Source organism: Acanthopagrus latus, chromosome 13 (genome assembly GCF_904848185.1).
Source record: "Acanthopagrus latus isolate v.2019 chromosome 13, fAcaLat1.1, whole genome shotgun sequence".
Classification (NCBI taxonomy): Eukaryota; Metazoa; Chordata; class Actinopteri; order Spariformes; family Sparidae; genus Acanthopagrus; species Acanthopagrus latus.
Window position 1 is genome coordinate 15,444,947 of NC_051051.1, and position 22,220 is coordinate 15,467,166.

A 22,220-nucleotide genomic window follows, 5' to 3' on the forward strand; every position below is an offset into this window, starting at 1 on the left:
GCATGCCATGGGTTTGCATCGTTATGGGCTTAAATCTGCCTCATGACGTTTACTGCATGTCCTGTACCCTCACTCACTGCACCCCCCATTTGACTTTCATGCTCCATTGTTTAGTAGCCACAAAAAGAGACTGGTTTGAGCAAATCATTCTTTATAGCTTTTATTGGACCATCGTGTGTTTGATTTTTGGTTTGATTTGGGTTTGTTTAGTGCCGTTAGTTATTTAGTTGACTCTCTCTTTAGGCTGAGAAGAAAAAAGAGGAGGAGAAAAAGACAACCCCACTCTCCAGCCGAAGGATGTTCCCATTATCTTGTCTGACGCCCAGTGTTCCCTCAACCAGTGCTACCTCACCTTTCTTGAGGCAGACGGTGCAGGCGCATATAGAACACAAACCCTTACAGACCAGTCTGGATCTAGGTGCCACCGCTGCAACCCAGAGATTTTCCTCAACCCTAGCCAGCTACAACCCGGTTATTAATGGATCAGGCTACTCTGGACTGGAGCAACAGTGCAAGTTGGTGGGCTCCTCGTACCTTGGGATGAACCACCAGGCAGCTGGAGGTGGAAGTGACTCCGGTTTCTCTGCGCTGACCTCACAGAGTGGTGGAGCGGACACTTCTTCTTATCTGGGTATAAACCATCAAACTGCTGGCAGTGCAGAGAGCTCTGGGTACTTTGGGCTGAATACTGGGTGTGTGGGTGGGGTGCAAAACCATCTAGCCAGTGGCAGGTTAGGAAGTTCAGGTAACCTAGCTCAGCAGCCAAGCAGTGGAGGAATGGGAAGCCCTGGCTTTATGCCTCAGCAGAATATGGGCAGTTCTGGATATTTGGGCCAAACACAAAACATGGGAAGTTCTGGGTATTTGGGACAGCAGCCTAATTTAGGGAGTACAGGATATTTGGCACAACAGCCTAATATGGGGAGCTCTGGGTATTTGGCACAACAGCCCAATATGGGGAGTTCTGGGTATTTGGCACAACAGCCAAATATGGGGAGTTCTGGGTATTTGGCACAACAGCCTAATATGGGGAGTTCTGGGTATTTGGCACAACAGCCTAATTTGGGAAGCTCTGGGTATTTAGCACAGCAGCCTAACATGGTGAGTTCTGCATACCTAGCACATAATTATCAGAGCAGTGGGGGAATGGGTAGCTCAGGCTATCTGGCACAAAACCATTACAGCAGTGGAAGTCTGGGTAGCTCTGGTTACCTGGCGCAGAGTGGTGGCATCATGGACCCTAAAATGGCATATGCATGGCAGCACCTGAAGGCTGACTTCATGCAGCCCAGGATCAACCACATCCACAAGGCTGTAAACCCCCTCCTAGAAGCCAGTAGAGTGCAGCGGGAACAGTTTGGGGACATCCCAATGGCTGATATGGGTCCAGAGTCAGGGCTGGAGCTCCTCCATGGCCGCCTCCAGAGGGATCCCCGTGGCAGTCGCTCTGATCCTCAGATGGACCATCTGAGGAGAGAGAGGGAATACAAGCTGGGTAGACAGACCTCCAGTGAACAGGAGATCCAGGCCAGGCTCAACGAGCTGCCGCTCATAGTGCGTCAGGAGCGCTACAGGAGGCGCCTGGAGAGGCAGTCATCCAGTGAACAGGAGGGGAGCAGCAAGCAAAGGCTGCAGAGGCAGGACTCGAGTGACCTGGAGGGCTCTGTTAAGGAGGGCTCTGACAAACGCTCAGGGTATGTGAATGAGTTGTGCTGGTGACAGTAAAATTTAAATGATGGTAACAAAATTTGGCTTTCCAGTTTGCCTTGTCAGCATTGTCCAGCGTGATCCTAATGATTTTTAGGGTCACATAATGATTGTGTTCACTGTTTTGGTGACTCATTACAGGGAGAAGAGATCCACCATGGCAGAGATTGTAGAACAAGTCCAGGAGAGAGAAGCAGCAAATGTGAGTTAGCCTGCTTACAGTGTATCATATTAATGTTGTATATGGTAATTTGTCTTTGCGTCTTGGAGTCATGATCCTTATTTCTCTGCTGTCTAAGGCACGGGGAGAGCCTTATCGGCCTCCTAGCAGCCTCTCAGCACCTGTGACTCGTTTTGACGGACGCCCTCGTGCCAGGGACCGCCCAAAACCCAGGAGGAGGCCCCGTCCAAAAGAGCCTGAGGAGACCCGCCGTTCTCGTTCAGCTCCAGCTACTGGTGCCCCAACGACACCTCAGCCACCTTCACACACTGCCCATAACGAAGGCTTCCTCTACCGCAAAAAGGCTACCACCTCTGACCTTGAAGCTCAGCAGAGAAGCCCGAATAGGTACAGCACTTATGATAAATCATTAAATAGACAAAGCTTAAACCTTAAACCAAACCTGTCCAGCAATTATCCAATTGTTGCAATCATATCGAGTCACATCACCTGTTTAGCTTTGGATTTCCCCAACTGTTGAGGCAGTTGGAATGGGGTTCTGAAAAAAAAAAGAAAAACACCATTTGAAGAGTTTTTTTAGTGATGTTTATTGACGTGCTTTCAAAATCAAACGCACAAGAACAAAACTGTAAGGAATAAAAAAATCACTGTCCCCTACATGGTTCATTGGGTGAAGATGCTTTTTCATATGAAAAGTAGCTTTTTGCAAAGTATCTCTTATGTAGTGATAAAATGCATATTTAAGACCTCTCTTGCAAATGGTGGTTTTTAACAGCGGAAAAATGTAAAAGTCAGTGACAGTGTTTTCAACCAACTCATGTAGCTAGTTTATACCAATCTGACGATGACATTTCAACCCACAAAGTCATCAGCTGCTAGAAGAAGATGACTGCTTTTGTCTTTCCATGTCCAAAAATGGTACTCCAGTGTTTTTGAAATTATAAAGAATTCCATTGGTAAATCTGCAACTGCTTTTATTGTAAACTGTGTTTGTGCTGTGTAAGAACAGAAAGCACAATAATCATAGTAGCAGTAATAAGGGGGAATGGTTTAGCCAATCACTTAAAGCAAAGTAGCGTTAGATAAATTTCCAAATTCAATTCTTGTACCTTCGTAATGACTGTGTCATATAATGTTTATTATGGTAGAAGCAACAAATAATAATTTGAGAAGAGTTACATCCATTTGGCCCAAGTCATGTCCAGAATCGTAATCTGTTAACATCCGCTTAATGTGTAATTCCGATTTTACAGCAAGTCCTGGGTGAACGTATATTGTGTGCTGAAAGAGGGAAAGCTGACCTTCTACAAGGATGCAAGGAACCATACCACAACGTACAATGAAGAGCCTCCCGTTGACCTTAGTAACTGCACATTTGATCCTACAATGGGATACAAGAAGAAGAAAAATGTCTTCATTCTTCAGTAAGAGCTGCTTTATTGTGGCATTTTTGTACATTATCTTTGAAATTAAAAACAACACCAGATTTAAGATTGAAACCTCACAACACAAAATATTGTAGTATGTTATTCATTAGACTGATAAGGGCAGTACTGACAATCCCTGTTGATCTTCTCTGAACAGAATGAACGATGGAAACAACTTTGCATTCCATGCAAAAGATGAGGTAAGAACATTCATATTTAAATCATGTTTAACAGAAGCAGACATTAAGACTCAGTCCTTTACTTTAGACCTTCGATGCACCACACAAGACGTCTATGAGAGAGACACTACAACTTTATAGATTAGGTCTGCCACAGTTTCAATAATATTAAAAGTTGACTTAATTCTTCATTCTGTAATAGAGCAGACAGTGACACTGACCCAGACAGCAGCCTGCTACTGTGGATGACATAAGAGCCATGGACTGAACAACACACATTAGCTTTGCTGCTTAAGTCTCTGCCTCATCAACTTAGAACTATGAACATGCGTATTGTACAGCACTGTAACTTGTTGAACAAACAACCAAATTGAGCTGCAGATTCCAGTTTTCAGGCTATATAGCTTATTAGCAGCAAACACAACAACAACACAGTTTAAGATTAAACCAGCACAAAAAGATTGACAAACTTTTCAAAACTATAAATGTCACAGCGTTTCCCCTCAAACATTTATCCTCCAACTCCTTAGATATTGTCATTTAAGTAACTGTTTGAGGCCAGTAACAGTTAAAATTGACAAATATTTCTGACAAAGAAAAAGATCAGAACAGAGTCCACAAAACCAAAAAACACACTGACGTATCAAAAAAAAATGTCTTTGTTCGAGCCCCATTAATCCTCTCATAACCCCTCACATGCATCATATAACCCATAAGGTAGCAAACCACTGGTCTAAAATACCCAACTACCCATAATGTAGTTAAATACTAGCTCCAACTCAAGCAGCTACAACAGTAAAACACTGCTTGAACATTGATGAGTCAGAATCGAATAATGTGATATTTATAATATATCTGTCACAGGCGAAATTTTGCTGTAGAATGACTGCTTCCACTGCTGATGCTTTAAACTGGCAATTTCGAAGATTTCAAGAAGCGACAATTGCAGGTGTATTTATGGACCTCCCTGCTTTCCAGCGATCCAGTGTTGCATCAGTCGGTTGGCGGTTGGCAGCTTTGCCACACCTCCATAACAACACTACATGAAAGCAAAAAGGGAAAGATGTCTATTGAGACAGTGATTATAGCACTTATTATGTACTGAATATAGGCATGGTTGCGATAAAAGTAACAGTATGTACATACTAGGGTTGGGTGATGTATGCCAAATTGGCATATATCAATGTCTATAGTGAAACATTGTGATGGACGATGACATTGTTGCTTATGAATTTGAGGCAGCGTGTCCCCTCAGTGTTGTCCTCAGGCAGCAGTTGCTGTTAGCTCACCACTGTAGCCGCCACTGTTTCTCACCTTTGCTCTGACATGAATCTCACCCTGCAGAGGAAAACTCCAAAAATTCTGCACCACATGTCCGTAACTTAGCTTTGATCAGCCTCATGTGCACAAAACAATGTTGGATGACGAGCCAAGGATGCTGAGCTCAGAAAACTGAGTGTAAAATCGCCTCAGGACTACTGACACAAATTTAACTGAGTGTCTTGGGCTCCCCTAACTAAGCTGGTTGAATAAGAAAATAATAAACGGGGCATGGAGACTTAATGTAAGTGCACTGAGCAGCAACATACTTGTTTTCATTTCCTCTCCATATATCACTATCAACAACTCTTGCCCTACGGCATCTCTGAGGGGAAATGCCACTTTCTGGTGCTCTCTGGCGAATAGCCTTTTGAAACACAATGTTACGATGGTCAGGGATAAGTACTGGTTGGAGTTGTTCATCAGCTTCATTTGCTCATAATACTTTGAACGCAGGCCTTTTGTTTGCAATGTAGTATTGTTGTAAGTTGTTATATTAGATCGGAGTACTTCCTTCCACCACTCTTTCAAGGTCATGTTCAATTCTATTGTCACTGTCTGTACTGGAGACTTTTATTGCCCCTGTTTCTTACTAATTTGTACTGACACATGAAATAAATCCGTTAAAATAAGAGGATAATGCATAGCTTCAATTGAACACAAAACATAATCTGAAAAACATGCACAGCAGAAAGATATTACATGAGAAAGAGCCTCCTTAAATGCCTGTGTCTTATTCTGCTTCCCGTAGGAGGACCTGAAGGCTTGGACTTCAAATGTCACCACCTGTCTAGCTGAGCATGAAGACATGGCCAAGTGGGACAAGCCGGGCACCTCGTCCATGGACCCCGACCACTCTGAGCGGAAGGAGAAGTCGGAGGGTGACGCAGACGCCAGGTCAGAGAGGTCCGAGCTGGCCGAGGGGGAGGAGCGGTCCGAGAAGGAGAGGTCAGAGAAAGGGGATGGCTCGGAGAAGTTAGACACATCAGAAATTGCAGACAAAATGGAGGGCGGGGCAGGGGGCTCCAGCACGTCTGGAAAGAGCAAATGAGGAGCCCCCATGTGTTTTAACATTACTCACTGACTAAAGGCATAGGATGCGGTGGGTGGGAGGGACGGATGGATGGATGGATGGAGAGCATGTGCAGCTAGGTTTGCAGATCCTCAGTCACAGAGCTGGAACACACTGAGGCCACGGCCCTTGGACTGACTATTGTTACTGTGACAGACTAATCTCTCTCAGCCCCTCCCCTTCACCCAGGCAATACATCAGTGCTTGCATTGTGCCACCTGCTGGTAGATAGGAGGTTGGCCCAGACAGACAGACAGACAGACTGACACACAGACGGACACACAGACCCACAGACGGACAGACAGACTCCCAACAAGTGGTCCCAGGAATAAGCCACTGTCACGTCCCATCGTTGATCGTTTAATCTCTTGGATTCACAGCATCTTTCTGTATGTATCTTTGACTGATAATGTAATGCTCTGTCTAGCTAGACAAACCCGAGAAGTGGTGAATGAAATGTTTCACAATATTAAAAAAGAAAAAGAAAAAAACGTTTTTTGAAGCAATATACTTTTTTATTTCTTCTCTTTGTTGAAGAGAGAAAAAGGGAAAAGGAAACAAGAAATAATTGCAAATGTAAACTCTATGATTTGTCACATCCACGTAAGCTTACTCCATGCAGTTGTGCACCTTAGACACTTGACACATCTGTATACTAATCATAATGACATTTAATCCCATCACATGGCTAGCTTTGAATCATCTAAATATAATGGAATGCTGGTGTTACCCACCTGACTTCATTGGTGTCAATGACTACACATTTCTGCAGTTTCTTTTGAGTTTTTATTATTATTATTATTATTATTATTATTATTATTATTATGGTTATTATTATTTGTCCACAATGATCCATGTCAAGAAAAGAGCTGTCCATCAAATTCTAATCCATTAACCCAAGGTGTGTTCAATGCTCAAAGTGACACTTGGCCGATGTGACACAATGCCTTTGTATACATGACAAAAATCAGAACATTGCATGAGATAGTCTATTAGTGCACCTGTTAAACTTGCCTTTATTTTTATGTTGTTGAAATAATTTGGGCAGTATTAGAAATGCAATAATTTAATGTGAGAGGGGGCGGGGGACAGGATTTTGCTCTCATGGTCCACTTCTCAGAGTCCAGAGGTAAGTTTGACAAAGAAGGGTTGTCTTCTATCCACAGTAAGCATGAGAAGAAACAAGAAATTTCTGAGGTGGTACACCAGAGAAGTGACTACTCCTTGATCTGTAACGTGAATTAAGAAGCCAAATGGCCCCTCTGCTGTTTGTACTGTATTACTGCAATTTTATTTTCCACTGAATGTACTGATTTCAGCTGTGAAATGTTCAATCACCACTGAGTCTGTGGTGCCCAAAATTGTAAAACCCTGAAGCAGTTCACTGAGAGTTAAACCTCTCTGTACCCTGTGTCCTTCATTTGAAGTCCAAACTGATTAGATTCTCTCCATCAAAGGCAAGTTAAATGTAAAACTGTCATGATTCAAGTCATGAATTGTATATACCTATCTTTGTATGTATACCAATAAATCCTGTGCTCTAATAAAACAATACTCTGAACTGAAATGGGTAAAATTAAAACATTTGTATTAATCCACAAATAAAAACAATCATCACTCAAATATATTAATGTTTATTACATTTAAATGAAAATTATGCAAATTAGGAGTCACTATTAAATATCATAGTGTATATACGTACACCAGTATCTAGTTGTATGAAACACCTTTTACCAGGGAAGAGCAGCAGGACATACTGTAGGTATGCTTGTTGTATTTTTATATGCCTATATTTATTCATAACAGATTCGGGAGTTGCCCCGCAGCCCCAATAAGAACTTGTAATAATAGCTGATTGAGTAGTCAGTGTGTCTGTGAGAGGTGTGCTAAATTTATATATTACAGACAAGAAAAATAATCCAATAGCCGGGGCAGATCAGTACATGCTGCTCTGGGTAATCTAATTATTGGTGACTAAAGTGAAGTACAGTATGCTGTGACCACAGAGATGATCACGCATTAGTCCACCCATCGTTTGTCATGTGTGTCAGTTATTTTTACGGATAGAAGTACAGTTAAAGTTTCCTCAGTGTCCGTCAAATGCAGCCATGTTGACAATTTTAAAAGACAGAGGAGGAAGCCCACATGCCATGTGACAGCCGCGGAGACTTTATTCAAATGTACTTACCGTGTTTTTCCATTCGCCGTCCTGTCAGATTGCACCTCAAATATGTAAAAAGAAACGACTAATTAACAGTCTTCCTTTCTATAAAAAACACCAAAAGTATATCTCAGATGCAGCGCTGCGTGAATTCACTGACTTGAGGATTGTAGTGAAAGTCTGCTGCATCTGTCTGTGTTACTGCAGCCTTCAAATTTAGATGAACGAGAATAGATAAGCTGTGTTATGATGTGAATGTTTTTTTCATTTGTCAGTCACTGTTTTTTTTTTTGTTTTGTTTTGTTTTTTTGTTTTTTTACATAAGTGCCATGTCATGCAGTCTGCTGAAACAGTGGTTCAGAGGAGAAGGCTTAAAATTGGCTAGTGGGACATGAAGAAGGTTTCACGCGTCTGACAGTGAGCCTGTCATTGCAATACACATTTTTATCATTGAGATAGGAGCTCTAGTATTTTCATGTGGCTGTAATTGTTCTGACTCATTGCTCATGGCAGATATTTAGCCCGCATCACCATGTGCGTTTTTAAGTGTTTGCTTCCGAATCACTTTTATGAAACACACAGGGGGATTTTTTTTTTCCACTATGTTATAACAGTAACAGTCGAAATTAAATAGGCAGCATAACCGTGACTGAAGAAAAAAAAAATATTGTGCAAACTTTGTTTCCTTCATTGATGGTCTTACAAGTGTGTATGTCTTTGTTACTTTACATTACAACTTGCTGCTATGACATTAAATAAAACCTCCAAACTTGCTGATGCAAACTTGACGTGGATTTGATGTGGACACATGATCGTCTCACACACACACACACACACACACACACACACACACACACACACACACACACACACACACACACACACACACACACACACACCTAATGGAGACAGTTTGTTCTACTCACAACTACAAGCTGAGTGGCTCCCTCTTCTTGTGACTAACAAACTTTTACTGCAGCTCTCTCTCTCTCAGTATCCATGAATCTGCAGGTGAAGACTCCAGCTGAAAAGACACAGCATGGATTAGTATTGACTGTACATCATCAGCTCCATGTACTTGATGCTAAAGCCTTGGTGCTTCCAGGTCATACATAAGATATATTATAGGGACATACAGTCAAGTATGTAGGTGTGATATTGATATGTTAAACACACTCAACTGATACATAAATGTCTTTTTTACGAACATCAGAGTCTGTGTGTCCCTCACATTAGCGCCCCCTGGAATAAGAGCTGAACTAGCCTTCAGACTGACACGACTGCACGACCGAGTCGCTGGTGGAAACAACTGAAGGGCTGGTGTTTCCCAAACTGTGTCCATGTCAAGGGGTTGTCGAAATGCTTCAGATCCGTCCCGCTTGCTTCTGTACATACAGTAACTGGTTCAACACAAACATTTTTATGCTGTATTTATGGCTTTTCTTATAGCAACCAATGAAACTGCTGAATTTCATCCGAGCTACGTACGTGCACTTTGAAATCAAATGTGAGTGGACATGTGAATAATTTATGTGAGTAAAAATAAAGGTTCATGCGACTTTTGTTTTGCACTGAAGTACAGCCCCATGCACAGTTTGAGACAGGAGTGGTGATGCAGGGTCTACTCTATGAGAAAACACAGAAGCAGACGTACATGTATACAGTATTGCACAAATTCTGCACAACTTGATGTATGTTTCAAGAATGTACATTTTAATTTTGACTTGTTTGTCGAATTGAAAAAAACATCTGCCAATATCCGTCTGTGGAAATATGACCTATGGTATTGTCTCATAAAATCTGTTCATCCCTTGATTTTGCCATTGTCTTTTTCTTTCTCCTGTGTAGGTGTGTATAATGGCCACTGACAGGTACTTTAAACTTTCACACAGAGTCATTCTCAGTAAAATATCCTTTGCAAACCAAGAGCAGTCTTAATATACTTAAGGTGAATTGTTGTGGTTTATTAGTCTGATTTTGAACAAAACTGCAATACATCTACTTGCTGTAAAACTGTTTTTGACCAAGACAAATGCTGATAGCAGCATGGTCAAAAAGTCTGCATTCGAGCCAGCATGGACTCCACAAATTTGTGCAAAATGAGCTAATTTGGCCGACTTATGTCGTTCCAGTAAACACATCTTAAAGACCTACAATGCCTTTTAGTTACTTCCTATTCTTCAGTGTTTTGTGTTTTGTTTTATATATGTATATGTAGATGCCCATCTACTCATCTACACTAACATCTGGCCACTTTTTTTGTATATTAATATTGCTGACCCATTTCACAATCAGTTTTCATTAGTAAAAAATTTACCATTATTTCTAATACAGAGAGTGGGTTTCTCGTGGTGCGTTCAATGTCATAAAATGAAATTAGATTAAATCAGTAGTTCTCAAAATCTCAAGGCACACCTCTTTTCATGTACACGCAAAATAGCCTCTAAAACGTGTTCAGTCTCTTTACACATTTATTTTTATTTAATATTGCCAAATAAAATGTAACAAACATACTGTGGTTCCCTCGAAGGTGTATATTTGGAAATTAAGGCAAACGAAGTACAGATATAGCCTGCTAAATAAAATAAAGAATCATTGGTTACTTGTTTAGATGTCTATAATAATTATGTATAGTTGTAACAAAATCCAGAGGCGTGCCTGGACTGGCCTCGTGGCACATCAGTGTACCATTTAGGCAACTATGCTTTAAAGGCACACTATTTTTCATTTTTTAATCAAAAACGTGTTTTGCTTATTATTGCTTCACTGTGATGTTTGAGCTTCACTGAGCAGATTTTTTTTTTTTTTTTTAAGCAAAGTAATTGTTTTGTGTGGAAAGCCATAATTAACACAATTTAATATTCAAAGAGCATGTTTATGTCTTAAAAACATGTCTGTGGGGGACTTAAAGAAGTCATGGATTTGTTCTTGCATATTATATTTTAAAACTGATATTACAAAAGTCCAAGCATTACAGCTCATTCGTGAGGACTACGTTGGGAGCTCTGTCCTGATCCTGATGTATTAGTGAGCTGATCCCATTGTCACAGATCTCTGATGTCAGTCTGCATCTCCATTCCTTCATTTTCTCTGACTGTGGTGGACATGACACGGGCTTTCTTGAGGCGTCACGTGACCGGTAGCTCAGCTTGTAACTAGGGGCGTGGCTCCGCTCACACGCACTACGCAGCTACGGAAGCCTTCGAGTTCACCAAGTTAGCAGGCTTCTCTCCGAAAATGGCGAGCTGGGGACGAGTTGCGGCAGTCTTAAGGAATGCGTTGAGGAGCCCCCGGTCTCTGCAGAGTCTGGCACTTCGCCGTGCGGTCGGCCCTGGTGTTTTCGGGTGTGTAGTCGGAACTGGGCTGGTCTGTTATTATCAGTACCGTGCCAGCATCGGGACGCTGCCCTTCGCTGTTCATGCTGAGGAACAAAAAGTGAGTACACACCTCATAAAAGTTTGTGTCGTCGACACTGACGCCAATTATTCGGACACACCTGACTACTGTACCAATTTTAATGTCTGTGATAAGATTTAAGGTCATGTGTCGCTAAATACGTTATTGCGACACACTCGCGTTAATGTTTACAGAGAGGGCGTCAATACTCCGCCGATAAAGTTGGTATCAACAGCTAACGCCCCCCAGCTGTCACTCGCTGATACATCAAGCAGACGATTTGTTTCCTGTCAGACACAGCCATCAGCACGGTTCGGTTCCTGTGATACCTACAGTGATATCTGTGTCGCCCGTGCTGTTCCAGGAAGCCGCAGCTCCCCAGGGATCACCCAGAAGGGTCCGTTTCATCCAGTTCGCCTCGGTGGTGTACGAACAGGAGCCATACATGACCCCGCGAGACTTCCTGTTCTCCGTGATGCTGGAGAACGTGGACAGTAAGATGCTCTGACCTCCACTCACTTCATCATCTAATGACGGATCAGTATTCAATTAATGCATGTCACATGTCGCAGTCCCCAGACACACATCAGCCCAGATGAGCACGTATGGGAGGTTTTATCAGAATAGACTGATGCTGTGCAAAAGCTGAGAAGAGTCCTGGTTAGCAGTAAAGCCTGAGCTGAGCTAAATGATGAAACATGGAGGTATAGCTGCTTATAAGAGCTTTATTAACAAGTCTGATTGTTTGAAATGGCTGAAAAACAAATAAAAGATCTTTATGGGTGATTAAAAATGAGATCACCTTGCCTGCAGTATACTGAAAGCACAGTTTTAAAAGATATGAGTGGTTATGTGAAAATGCTGCATTGCACAAAGTTTGATTTTAACACAAATAGACGGACATTAGGTAGTGAAATCAGACATATCAGACGTCTGTGCTGGGATCTGCAATTTGCGTGCAAGCTCATGTCGCAGATGTATCAGATGTAACCCAAATGCATAAAACAAGGCTTCCTATTGTATTGGAGATGATTGTATTATTTTATAAGGCTGTGATTGAAACATTCTTTGTAAAAAGAATTAAAGTTGATAAAATGATCTTTTTTTTTTTTATTCTGGCAGTCATGGTGTCGCCAGACAACTTCCTTTAAACCTAACTACATATAACCTTCATTGCCAAATTAAATTCTGTGTAAGAAAATCATGTAAATATATAATATGTAACATTTCAACATTTATAAAGTATTAAAACAACTATGAATGAATGAATATATCTTGTTACGTTATATACTGACATTATCCCAAATGTTTTTCATCAGGGTTCAAACCCAGAGAGAAATTAGTGATTTATAGGTTGGTAGGTTATTGTGCATTTCATATCGTCACTTGAAGACATAACTCATGGAGGGAGTCAGAGACTGAGGAGGGAATTCGGTGAACAATCAACTAAACATTAATAAAACTTCAAAACATTCCCTCATCTGTGAATATTTCAGCCTGAGTTACATGGATAGGTTTTCATTTGTAGAATGAAATTTATTGTACAAGACAAAAACCTGCAGACTTTCTCATGTATAGATAAAGATGCATGAAATACATCTACGTACCTTCTGTTCATTGAAGGTTGTTGTTCTGTTAACACATCTTGTTATACCTCTCATGTAGGAAAGCTGCAGAAGAAAGTTTTAACACAAAAGGTATGTTTAAATCATCACGTTGTGTAGTTTCAAGCAGCACATGTAGTTATCACATCATCAGTTTTGCTGTTTCTTGTCGCCGTCTTTGCAGGAACTTGAGAAAATGTTGGCGTCTGCCTCTACAGTCCGGGCCGGTAATGATCTGTTCAGAACCTTAGGAGACAATGGTGAGTCTTCAGTCAACACACAGGACCTTCACATAGAATAATTCTGTATTATTCAGATCCACATCAGAATGGGTTTGTTTGTTTCCTGTTCATGTTTAATTTTATCTGTGCGACCTTAACTGGAAACATTTATGCCTGCATGTTAGCATTTTCTTTCAAAATCGGCCCATATATTTGTTGGTTAATATTTCCACACTATCGTTTTTTTTTGTGTCTTGCAGGGTTGATCTCCTACACAGAGTATCTGTTCCTGCTGACTATCCTGACTAGTAAGTAGATTCCCCACACCTTGCCTGAGCTGCTGGGCTCCTACAGGGTCTTCCCCCACTCTCAGTAATATTGTGATGAATGGACTTGCCTGTGATTTTGTGACTTAAGTGGATGCATTTTCTCGAGGAAGAGCTTGTTGGAGCTTCGCACACCTGCACATTTGAGTGGAGCTCGACCATTAATCAGCAGCTGCTGACCTGATTTGTGTCGTAACTCTAAGCACTTGTCTCGGAGGCTGTGTTGAGAAATGTTACTCTGCCCTACTAACCAAGTGCATTGTTTTGTGTGAGGTTTTACAAATGTGTTTAGAAAGACCTCAGATGTCTGACAGTGCATTGCTGTTACAGAGCCGCGTACAGGATTTCACATTGCATTCAAAATGCTTGATGTTGACGGCAATGAGCATGTGGACAAAAAGGAGTTTCTCAAGGTAAGACCTCTGAGGTATCAGGATTTTTGTTGTATCTGCGAGATGTATTAATATTGAACGTAACACTTGGTGTTTCACATGTAATTACGGAGAGACACATTGTACAGAGATTCTATTTGTTCAAATGATCCGTGTGCATTTAAATGAGAAAATGCTGCCACCTTTAATGCTGCGTCAAGCACTGATGCTCCCACGGTTGTAAGTATGGACCATGGCTCCGTGTGAAGGTGAGGGAGAGCTGCACTGCTAGTGACTCTAGTCTGTTTTTCATCTGTCATGTGTTTGCATCTGTGCAGCCTGAGTCCGCCCCTCACTGTAGTCCATTTATGTAAAGCCACTTGACATTTTTGTGTCTGTTCCAAGATCAGTCTAGATCAGGCCCAGGCTGGCAGACTGCATGTTGGCACGCATGCACCTTATGTCGTATTTTTGTGTAGTGACTTGGTGCACAGAGCATTCAAGAGTAGAAGTGCATGGATTCTTATTTGCTGCAGTGTCTATCCTGTGTGATTCAGATAAAGGTCTTATCTCTGGTTTCATCAGTAAAATCTTTTTTGTTTGTTTGTTTTTTTGCAAGCATTCAGATAAGCAGGATGTGAAGCTGTTATTAATATTATTGTGGAAATATTATAATGTTTTTGAATTTTTCTTGTTTTGCTTCTAAAGCTGAAGAAAATCATTGGGAAAAGTAAAATGAAAGCTCCTAAGGAGAGCACAGAGGTCAGTCTTCACATTACCTTCAAATGAATTTGACCCTTTTCCGCATCACTAACAAAATAATGCAATGCCTGCCTGTTCAGTTTAATAGTAGTGTACCGTATATTCCCCGAATGTTTACAGAATCCAGTGGAAGAAGGAGAAGGTGTTAACACAACACTGCAGACCTACTTCTTTGGAAAGAAAGGGGAAAACAAGCTGCAGTATCAGCAGTTTTGCAGGTAAGGAAACGTCCTCCGTAGTCAAACACTTTACTGCTGTGATCAATATGTTACAGTGATCAGTGTTTAGCCACATTTGAAATGTAATGGGAATTTAATTCAAACCTCTTAATGAGCTGGATGAAGTGCACACATTCTTGCCTTTAAACACAAAATGCTGTCCTTGCACACAAAATGGCTCATCACATTGTACTTAGCCCAGGGCTGAATTGCAGCCTTGTAACCTGGCTGCACACTGGCGTAATCCTGGCACATTCCACAGTGGGCCAACCCCGACTTTAGCCTAGGGCTTGCTGGACCTGCTCCAGAGCAGGGTTAGTCCTGAGTTTGTGGGGTTATCCCTTGAATACCAACCACACGGGGCTAGTCTGAAACAGCAGCATGAACATGAACTGCGTGTTGCAACAGATATTTAATTCTGCGTCCGTAATGTGTGTGGGGGTAAAAAGGGTAAAATGATAGTGAAGTGCGTGTCCACAGTTACATTGTAGACATGTTGCTATAAAATACTATGTTATATTACAGCATGTTTAACTAATACAGTTAATTTTTTTTCTCAGTTTTATTTGTAAAATGTTGACCACTGCATACAGATTTGAATACGATAAGTAACTGACAGCATTTGATACTGACTTGCAACAATAATGCAACAATAATTAAAAAATAAATAAATAAATAAAATATTAGTTCTTAGTTCTTCACACGTCCTTAGATTTCTAGTAAAGATCTTGTGTTGTTCAGGTTCATGGAGGACCTGCAGGCTGAAGTCCAGGAGATGGAGTTCATGCAGTTCTCCAGAGGTATGGACACCATGCGAAGAGAAGACTTTGCAGAGTGGCTGCTTCACTACACCAACGAAGAAGACAATGAAGTCTACTGGGAGAACATGAGGAAGAAAATCCCTGCAGGCCAGGTAGGAAAGAAAGTTAGAACCAGAAAACCTGGTTCAGTTTCGCATTGGGGTAAACTAACATGTTTTTTCTTGTAGAGTATCACATTTGATGAGTTCAAGGCCTTCTGTCTGTTCACCAACAATCTGGAGGATTTTGCCTTTTCAATGAAACTGGTGACTGAAGCCCATCGTCCTGTTCAAATGGGTAACACCTCCATGTTAAAAAGAATTCAGATAGTTTATTTAGATTTTATGAAACATTATGTAGAGTAGAATCTAGAGACCATTTCTTTCTTACTCTCATTACAGCCCAGTTCAAACGAGCTGTGAGGATCGCCACAGGCCACGATCTGTCTGAGAACGTGCTGGATACTGTATTTAAACTGTTTGATATGGACGGAGACAATTGCCTGAGCCATAAGGAATTCATGGGTGTGATGACAGACCGAGTACTGCGTGGTCTAAAGGTCAGTCAGTCCATCTTAATATTTTTATATCATATTTTAATTGCTGCAACAACAAAAAAAATTACATCTTGAAGGAATAATTTAACACTTTCGATAATTAGCTCACTTGCTTTTGTTTGAGCAACATAGCCTTAAAATAACACAAATTATATCTCAGTATTTAAGTTTCAACAATATTGGTTCATATATCAGTAATGTAAAAATAGGCCTGATTGATATAATTACTGAACTGGGTAAAGGCGAGAATAAGAGAATTAGAATAAGTCTGGTAAGTTCAGAAAAGTTAAATCCCTTTACTGTAATGCAAAATTTAAAACCTGTAGGTCATATCAACATATGACGACATACAAAATGTATAGACCATATATTGTCTTTTATCAGGATAAAGATATATGGATTGATCAGCCACACTTATTTTTTGCCACAAGTCAGGTGAGAAGATTGATACCACTCTTAAAGGGGAGCTACATCCAGCAGCCGGTTAGCTAAGCTTAGCATAAAGACTGGAAACCGTTAGCCTGGCTGTGTCCAATGGAGAGAAAATCAGTAGCCATAACCTGTAACTCGACAATAAAATTAACAAATTTCCCAAAATGCTGAGCTATTGCTCTGATTTAGTCCTGTCATCATATCGACTGCCGAGGAAATTTGAGACAGAAAACTGTTGTGCATTTGGCATGGCATGCTCTCAAAGACCTGACTTGTATCTCTTTGATTCAACAGTGTGATTATTAATTTTATCCTGGCAAGCTATTTGTAAAGATAAGAATTCTGAATGTATAATTGAATGTCAGTTTGATGTAATAAACATGGTCCTTCCCTCAGGTGCAGCATCAGAACGGCTTCTCTGGCTATTGGAAATGTGTGAAGAGAGAGACCATGAATGCAGCTCGGGAGGCTCTGGGGGACAACAGGAGCCCCTTCTGAACCACTAGGTCTCGTCTTATAGATGATCACTATACCACTACCAACCTTGTTCTCTTATAATCAAATAAGTGGGGTGAACAAGATTATAAATGTAACCACATGTAAAGAGGATTCACACCACTACTGTGTGTACAGATATGTTTACAGATCAGTAATGCATTGTCTGGATAGCCATACGCGTGTGCATATACTTTTCAAGAACTGTGGTTGTGGCGTTTACAATATTTGTATTACTTGGTGCACTGTGCTGGCCTTTGTGCTTAATCAATTTATGCATTTTAGATTAGAATGGCTGATGACTTAATTTATTTTTCTACTCCTTTTCCTCTCTGTTTACAAAACTGTGGTTCAGTGAATATACGCTCATTCTGTGCATGTTGATACCCTTTCAAGTGCTTATAACATATCGGGTGTGGGTTTTTGTGAAAAATATTTATCAAATAAAGTTTCATAAAAATGTTTCAACAAGGTGGTCCACAGAATTAACCAGCTGTAACTAGTAACTATTTTGTCATTTATTGTAGAATTGACCTGTTAAGATCACATGAGTATGTGGGTTAACCATTGAAGATTGTGGTGCTAATTATCTTACCATACATAGAATTCAAAAAGTAAATAGACAAAACAAGCTTACTTCTGCGATAGATGAACAAATTAGTGACTGATGCCAAGGTTATCAGTGAATACAGCATACACAGCTACAATACAATAAAATTACATTGAGCATGAAGCCATCTTTGGTCTTCTTATCACTATAAACAAATACATATAAATTTGTATTGTATCAAAAATAGAAATTACATAGCCATATTGAAAGTAAATTCACATTTTTGACATACAATATAAGGAGATTACGTAAGAGACATACTGTGGGATTACATTTTTTTTTTTCAATCCTTGGCTTTAAGGACCCAATGGTTTTGCCACATTTTGGACATTCATTTGTTTTTTGAAGAAATGCATTATTCTGTCAATGTCGCCGTCGTCCACCTGTGTGAGACAGTATGCAACGAATATAACAAAAACACAAATGAAAGACAAAATAGATTGTCATTCTTGAAACAAGCATGTGCTTTCTATCCTGGGCTTTGAAGACGAGGCCTGATGAGAGGCCCCTGGACAAAGAAGAGAGGGAAGGAGGGAGGGAGAGGGGGAGAGAGAGAGAGAGAAATGTGGTCAGGACTCAACATTCAGTTGTAACGGAGCAGCCCGGCCTTCGCAGGTGAGCCCCGCCCTGACACACGGGACATGTCCCTCTTCTCAAAAGTGAGTCTCGGTGTGTGTTTAGTTATTGGTGTGTGTAGTTGTCCTCCTGTGGTTCAGAGTTCTTCTGTTCTCAGAGGCACACATAATGAACTGTAGCCAAAGTGGACCTCTGCTTGAGATAATAGGGAAGTGCTTTCAAAGTGTTTGATCCACTGTGGAAGAAGAGAAAGAAGGAAGACATGTAAGGATTCGGGAACATTACAAACAAATAGTAGAGAAACAATGAGCAGCTTTCTTTTCAAACTGAGCTGTACATTTTTGGTTTTTTCTTTGGACAGCAATAAACTTTGTTTAAAATGAACTGATTTATAAACCACTGACAAAGCAGTTGCTTATTGTAAATTTTCAAGTGATGTTAATAATACTTTGTGAATGGTTAATAAATACTATGTAGTTATTATTAGGCATTATAATTAATATATAATTAAGCATTATTTGGATGAAACCGATGTTTACAAAGCTTTATAATGTCTTTAAAAGATGGTCTGAAGCATTTCCTTCTTTGTTGAGAGTGACAAAACTGCTGTACAGTTAATGTAATGTATAGTTAACTATAAATCTACCATTTAAGTTGATCATTATAAAGCGTTACCAAAATGATTATGGTGCATTATTAGTGCTCTACTGTAATCTGTGTTTTAACACACACACACACACACACACACACACACACACACACACACACACACACACAGTAAACAAAATACGGGGAAAGTCTTTCGCACATGTCAGTTACAAGTTAAATATCTACTGTTGGCAGAGGTCGTGTTCACAAAATATAAAAAGATCAAACAACAACTATTTACACTGATAGTTCCCCTCTGTCATTTTGCTCTGCAGTGATTGTGACAGCGAGCCTCCCTTATCCTGTGGAACCTGTGTATGTACTTGGATGATGGTGTTATTTATATAGATTACTGTGAGCTCATCTTTCCTCCTCTCTTTACACTACCTGAGCAACTGTATAAGGTTATTATTCACACACTCCTTCCAATGAGTGTATTTACTCTGTATATTCTGTTGCGTAGTTTAGAAGACAGGTGATAACGTCACTTAAATTATTAATTCTGATTGAGTTTAACCGTGGAGGCACAAGGATTAAGCGTTGCTCTAAAATTTAAAGACCTTCTTTACAAACACTCTTTTATGCTATGTCATTTTTATCACTACTGATTAAACTGATTTAATTTTTCATTCACAACTCAACTGATTTTCTGAATCCTATCATTGTGGGATTTTTACTTGTCTTTTTTCTCATTTTTGTTTTGTTTTGATTTGCTGAAACGGTTTTCAGCTTTTAAATGTTATGTCTAACCTGGTGACATCCTAACCATCCCTCTCTCAGGACAGCTGCTGTCTTACCATTCACCACAACAGGATGGAGACGTCAAGGGTCGTTCTCCTTCTTTACTGTCACATCTCCGTCTCCGGCCAGGATGGTGGAGATCTCCCCCTGCATGAAGGCCCAAGGCACGGTGGATCCAGCCAGGGGACAGCGCTCTCCACTGGGGCAGTACACCTCCCCGCCTTGACCTTGGCTGCGGATGAACCCTCGGGTGCACGGGAAGCAGAACTTGTGGTGCTGGACAGAGGGACACTGGACAAAATGAGTGTCCTCCAGGCGCTCTCTGCAGAGGGTGCAGCAGAGCAGAGTGCCCTGGGCGCTGCTCGTAGACTCCCCGGCACCGGCGTTGCTGCTCTGACCCACCGCGCTCAAACCCTGCGCCAAGGCTGCCTGGGAGACTGAGGTGGAGGCAGTGGAGGGGCTGCTGCTGGTGGGGCGCCCGGCTGAGGAGTGGGCTGTGGACATGCTGGGGCTATCTCTGGCCATCTGGCTGGAGCTCAGGCTGTCTGCGACTCCCATGAGCGCCGAGATAGGTGAGGGCTGGCTGTGTAAACGGGGTGGGCCCTCTTGAGGGGCGGCCATGCCAGGAAGAGGTTCCATGCCTGAGTAAGCGCCTCGGGGCCAGGGCTCTCTCGCTGGGTGATCGGGCCTTCCTTCGCTCTCTCCGTTCTCAGAGCCCGGGGAGGCCTTGCGGCGCCGAGTTGCGCCTTTCGCTGGTCCAGGGCGCCCAGCGGCAGCCATAGGCAACCCTGCATCTGGCTGAGGCAGAACCTCTGGGATTGGGGGCTCCTTAAACATGCGCACACCGTCATTCAACAGCTCAGAGAGTGCGCGCCAGTCTCCCGAGCCTTGCCGCTTTTCGTATTCCACATAACGTAGCCCAGAGTTCACCGCTTTACCTGCATCTTTGGCTGAGTCTCGGAACATCTGCCTGACCAGGTCTGGGACCCCTGAAAAGATCATTCCAGAGCCGGCAGGATACTCCACAAAGACCTTCAGCTCAAACTCTGGACTGGAGCTGACGTCGAAGGCCAGGACCCGGCCCACCAGGTTGTGGTCCTTCCTGAAACGAACGTTGAAGGGGACACAGCTGCTGAGAGCCACGAGTACATCCCGAACTGCTTTGGGACGGTTTGGCCAGCCTTCAACCCTGCTGCGAGCCACCTCGTTCAGTTCAGCCATCACTTCATTGTTCCTCCACAGTGCAGGATCTATACCCACCAGAGCAGAGGTGCTGGCACCCACACCAAGGGACACAGCCTGTCTTCTGCCAGCATCACCCATTATGGGGCCAGCTGAGACTGCAATAGGTGTGGCCCCGGCCCTGGAGCCTGATAACGGTAACAGCCCATGAGGGGCTGCTACCAGCCCCTGAGCTATCAAGGCATGGGATATGGAGCCATGAAGACTAGGAACTGCCCCAACGATAGCCCGACGTGTGTTTGGACTCTGTCTGCTGCCCTCTGACATGGCCACATCTTCAGCTCTGTGCAGGCCATTGGGGAGGCGAGAAGACACCCCATACTCACCCCTCCCCCTATCTATACGCTCTCCATGCTGCCGCCCTGCTTCAATGGGCCCAGCCGAGCTGGGTTTTCCCTGCTGTGGACCGGGAGACCTGCCGTCTAAAACTCCGTGCGTGCTTTTCAGCTGCCTGGCAGTTTCAATGAGGAGCTCTATTCTGTCGGCCCCGTCGTAGTTGACACATCCCCGGCACACAGCCTCGCTGAACTCCCACAGCATGGCCCAGGGCATCTTGGGCAAATCGCAGAGGTAGCACCATTGCCGTCTGGAGGAAGACTGCGAGGCGGAGGACATGTTGTTTACAGGCCCTCGACCAAACTTTCTTCGGAGGCCTACACGTTACGGTCGGCGTTCTCGGCAATTCTTCAGTTCTCGGACGCCGCACGCCGCATGCCGCGCATTTTACGTCGGAATCGAAATGAAAGCTGAGCTCAAAACGCGACTGTTGACGGCAGCATTTAAAAGTTAGCGACGTCTTCTTTCTCGATTTGTTCGCGTCGGTCTGTGTGGAAGGAAGTAAAATGTCATAAGACACCGGAAACACCTACGCGACAGAGGCCGAGTGCTCTATGGGAGTTGTAGTTTCGTTCTCAGACCGCTGTATGTTTTTTGTTTTTTCTATTTTTCTTTTTGTCCAATACTGCGGTCAGGTCTCTATGTTAGAGCTGGGCTCTACAAATGGTCCTTGTCAAAATTATGTGGTAGTTATTCTCAATAAAACGGTTTGTACGTCACATTCAGTCATAAGAAGGTAGAGATTTTCCAATTGTGTGCAACATACAACTTTTGAAAATTACTTCGGTTTATTGCGCGTGGAGAAATGTTGTCACAATTTAATATGTGGTCAAGGTAAA

At 42.2% G+C, this 22,220-nt stretch overlaps 3 protein-coding genes across 10 annotated transcripts in view; 2 read left to right on the forward strand and 1 right to left on the reverse strand.

Moving 5' to 3' along the window:
• The window catches only part of sptbn4a (spectrin, beta, non-erythrocytic 4a), a 58,339-nt gene extending 48,598 nt beyond the window's left edge, over positions 1 to 9,741 (forward strand). For all 7 annotated transcript variants that reach the window (XM_037120535.1, XM_037120534.1, XM_037120538.1 and 4 more), the window contains 6 exons: positions 244 to 1,694; positions 1,849 to 1,909; positions 2,007 to 2,275; positions 3,142 to 3,312; positions 3,473 to 3,515; positions 5,566 to 9,741. In XM_037120535.1, the coding sequence (XP_036976430.1) occupies positions 244 to 1,694; positions 1,849 to 1,909; positions 2,007 to 2,275; positions 3,142 to 3,312; positions 3,473 to 3,515; positions 5,566 to 5,865 (2,295 nt within the window). In that variant the 3' untranslated portion in view covers positions 5,866 to 9,741. The remainder of the gene's footprint in view (positions 1 to 243; positions 1,695 to 1,848; positions 1,910 to 2,006; positions 2,276 to 3,141; positions 3,313 to 3,472; positions 3,516 to 5,565) is intronic.
• Positions 9,742 to 11,217: 1,476 nt separating this feature from the next.
• Positions 11,218 to 17,699, forward strand: micu2 (mitochondrial calcium uptake 2). Of its 2 annotated transcripts, none has more exons than XM_037119297.1 (12): positions 11,218 to 11,482; positions 11,808 to 11,937; positions 13,109 to 13,140; positions 13,232 to 13,307; positions 13,529 to 13,576; positions 13,925 to 14,007; positions 14,674 to 14,727; positions 14,848 to 14,945; positions 15,687 to 15,858; positions 15,934 to 16,042; positions 16,147 to 16,304; positions 17,130 to 17,699. In XM_037119297.1, the coding sequence occupies exons 1-12, from the start codon at positions 11,285 to 11,287 to the stop codon at positions 17,229 to 17,231; spliced, it is 1,260 nt and encodes a 419-aa protein (XP_036975192.1). In that variant the 5' UTR covers positions 11,218 to 11,284; the 3' UTR covers positions 17,232 to 17,699. The 2 variants fall into 2 exon arrangements, with proteins under 2 accessions (XP_036975192.1, XP_036975193.1); XM_037119298.1 differs by having other exon boundaries at positions 11,325 to 11,482; positions 11,738 to 11,937.
• Positions 17,700 to 17,731: 32 nt separating this feature from the next.
• Positions 17,732 to 21,921, reverse strand: LOC119031101 (interferon regulatory factor 2-binding protein 1-like). The gene is made up of 2 exons (XM_037119295.1): positions 19,860 to 21,921; positions 17,732 to 18,649 (listed from the first exon to the last, which is right to left on the reverse strand). The coding sequence occupies exon 1, from the start codon at positions 21,658 to 21,660 to the stop codon at positions 19,885 to 19,887; it is 1,776 nt and encodes a 591-aa protein (XP_036975190.1). The 5' UTR covers positions 21,661 to 21,921; the 3' UTR covers positions 17,732 to 18,649; positions 19,860 to 19,884.
• Between the last annotated feature and the right edge of the window lie 299 nt (positions 21,922 to 22,220).

Coding starts and splice junctions, on each gene's coding strand:
- micu2 (XM_037119297.1), top strand. CDS start 11,285: ATGGCGAGCTGGGGACGAGTTGCGGCAGTCTTAAGGAATGCGTTGAGG. Junction 13,141..13,231: donor AGAAAGTTTTAACACAAAAG/GTATGTTTAAAT, acceptor CCGTCTTTGCAG/GAACTTGAGAAAATGTTGGC. Junction 14,728..14,847: donor CTCCTAAGGAGAGCACAGAG/GTCAGTCTTCAC, acceptor GAATGTTTACAG/AATCCAGTGGAAGAAGGAGA.
- LOC119031101 (XM_037119295.1), bottom strand. CDS start 21,660: ATGTCCTCCGCCTCGCAGTCTTCCTCCAGACGGCAATGGTGCTACCTC.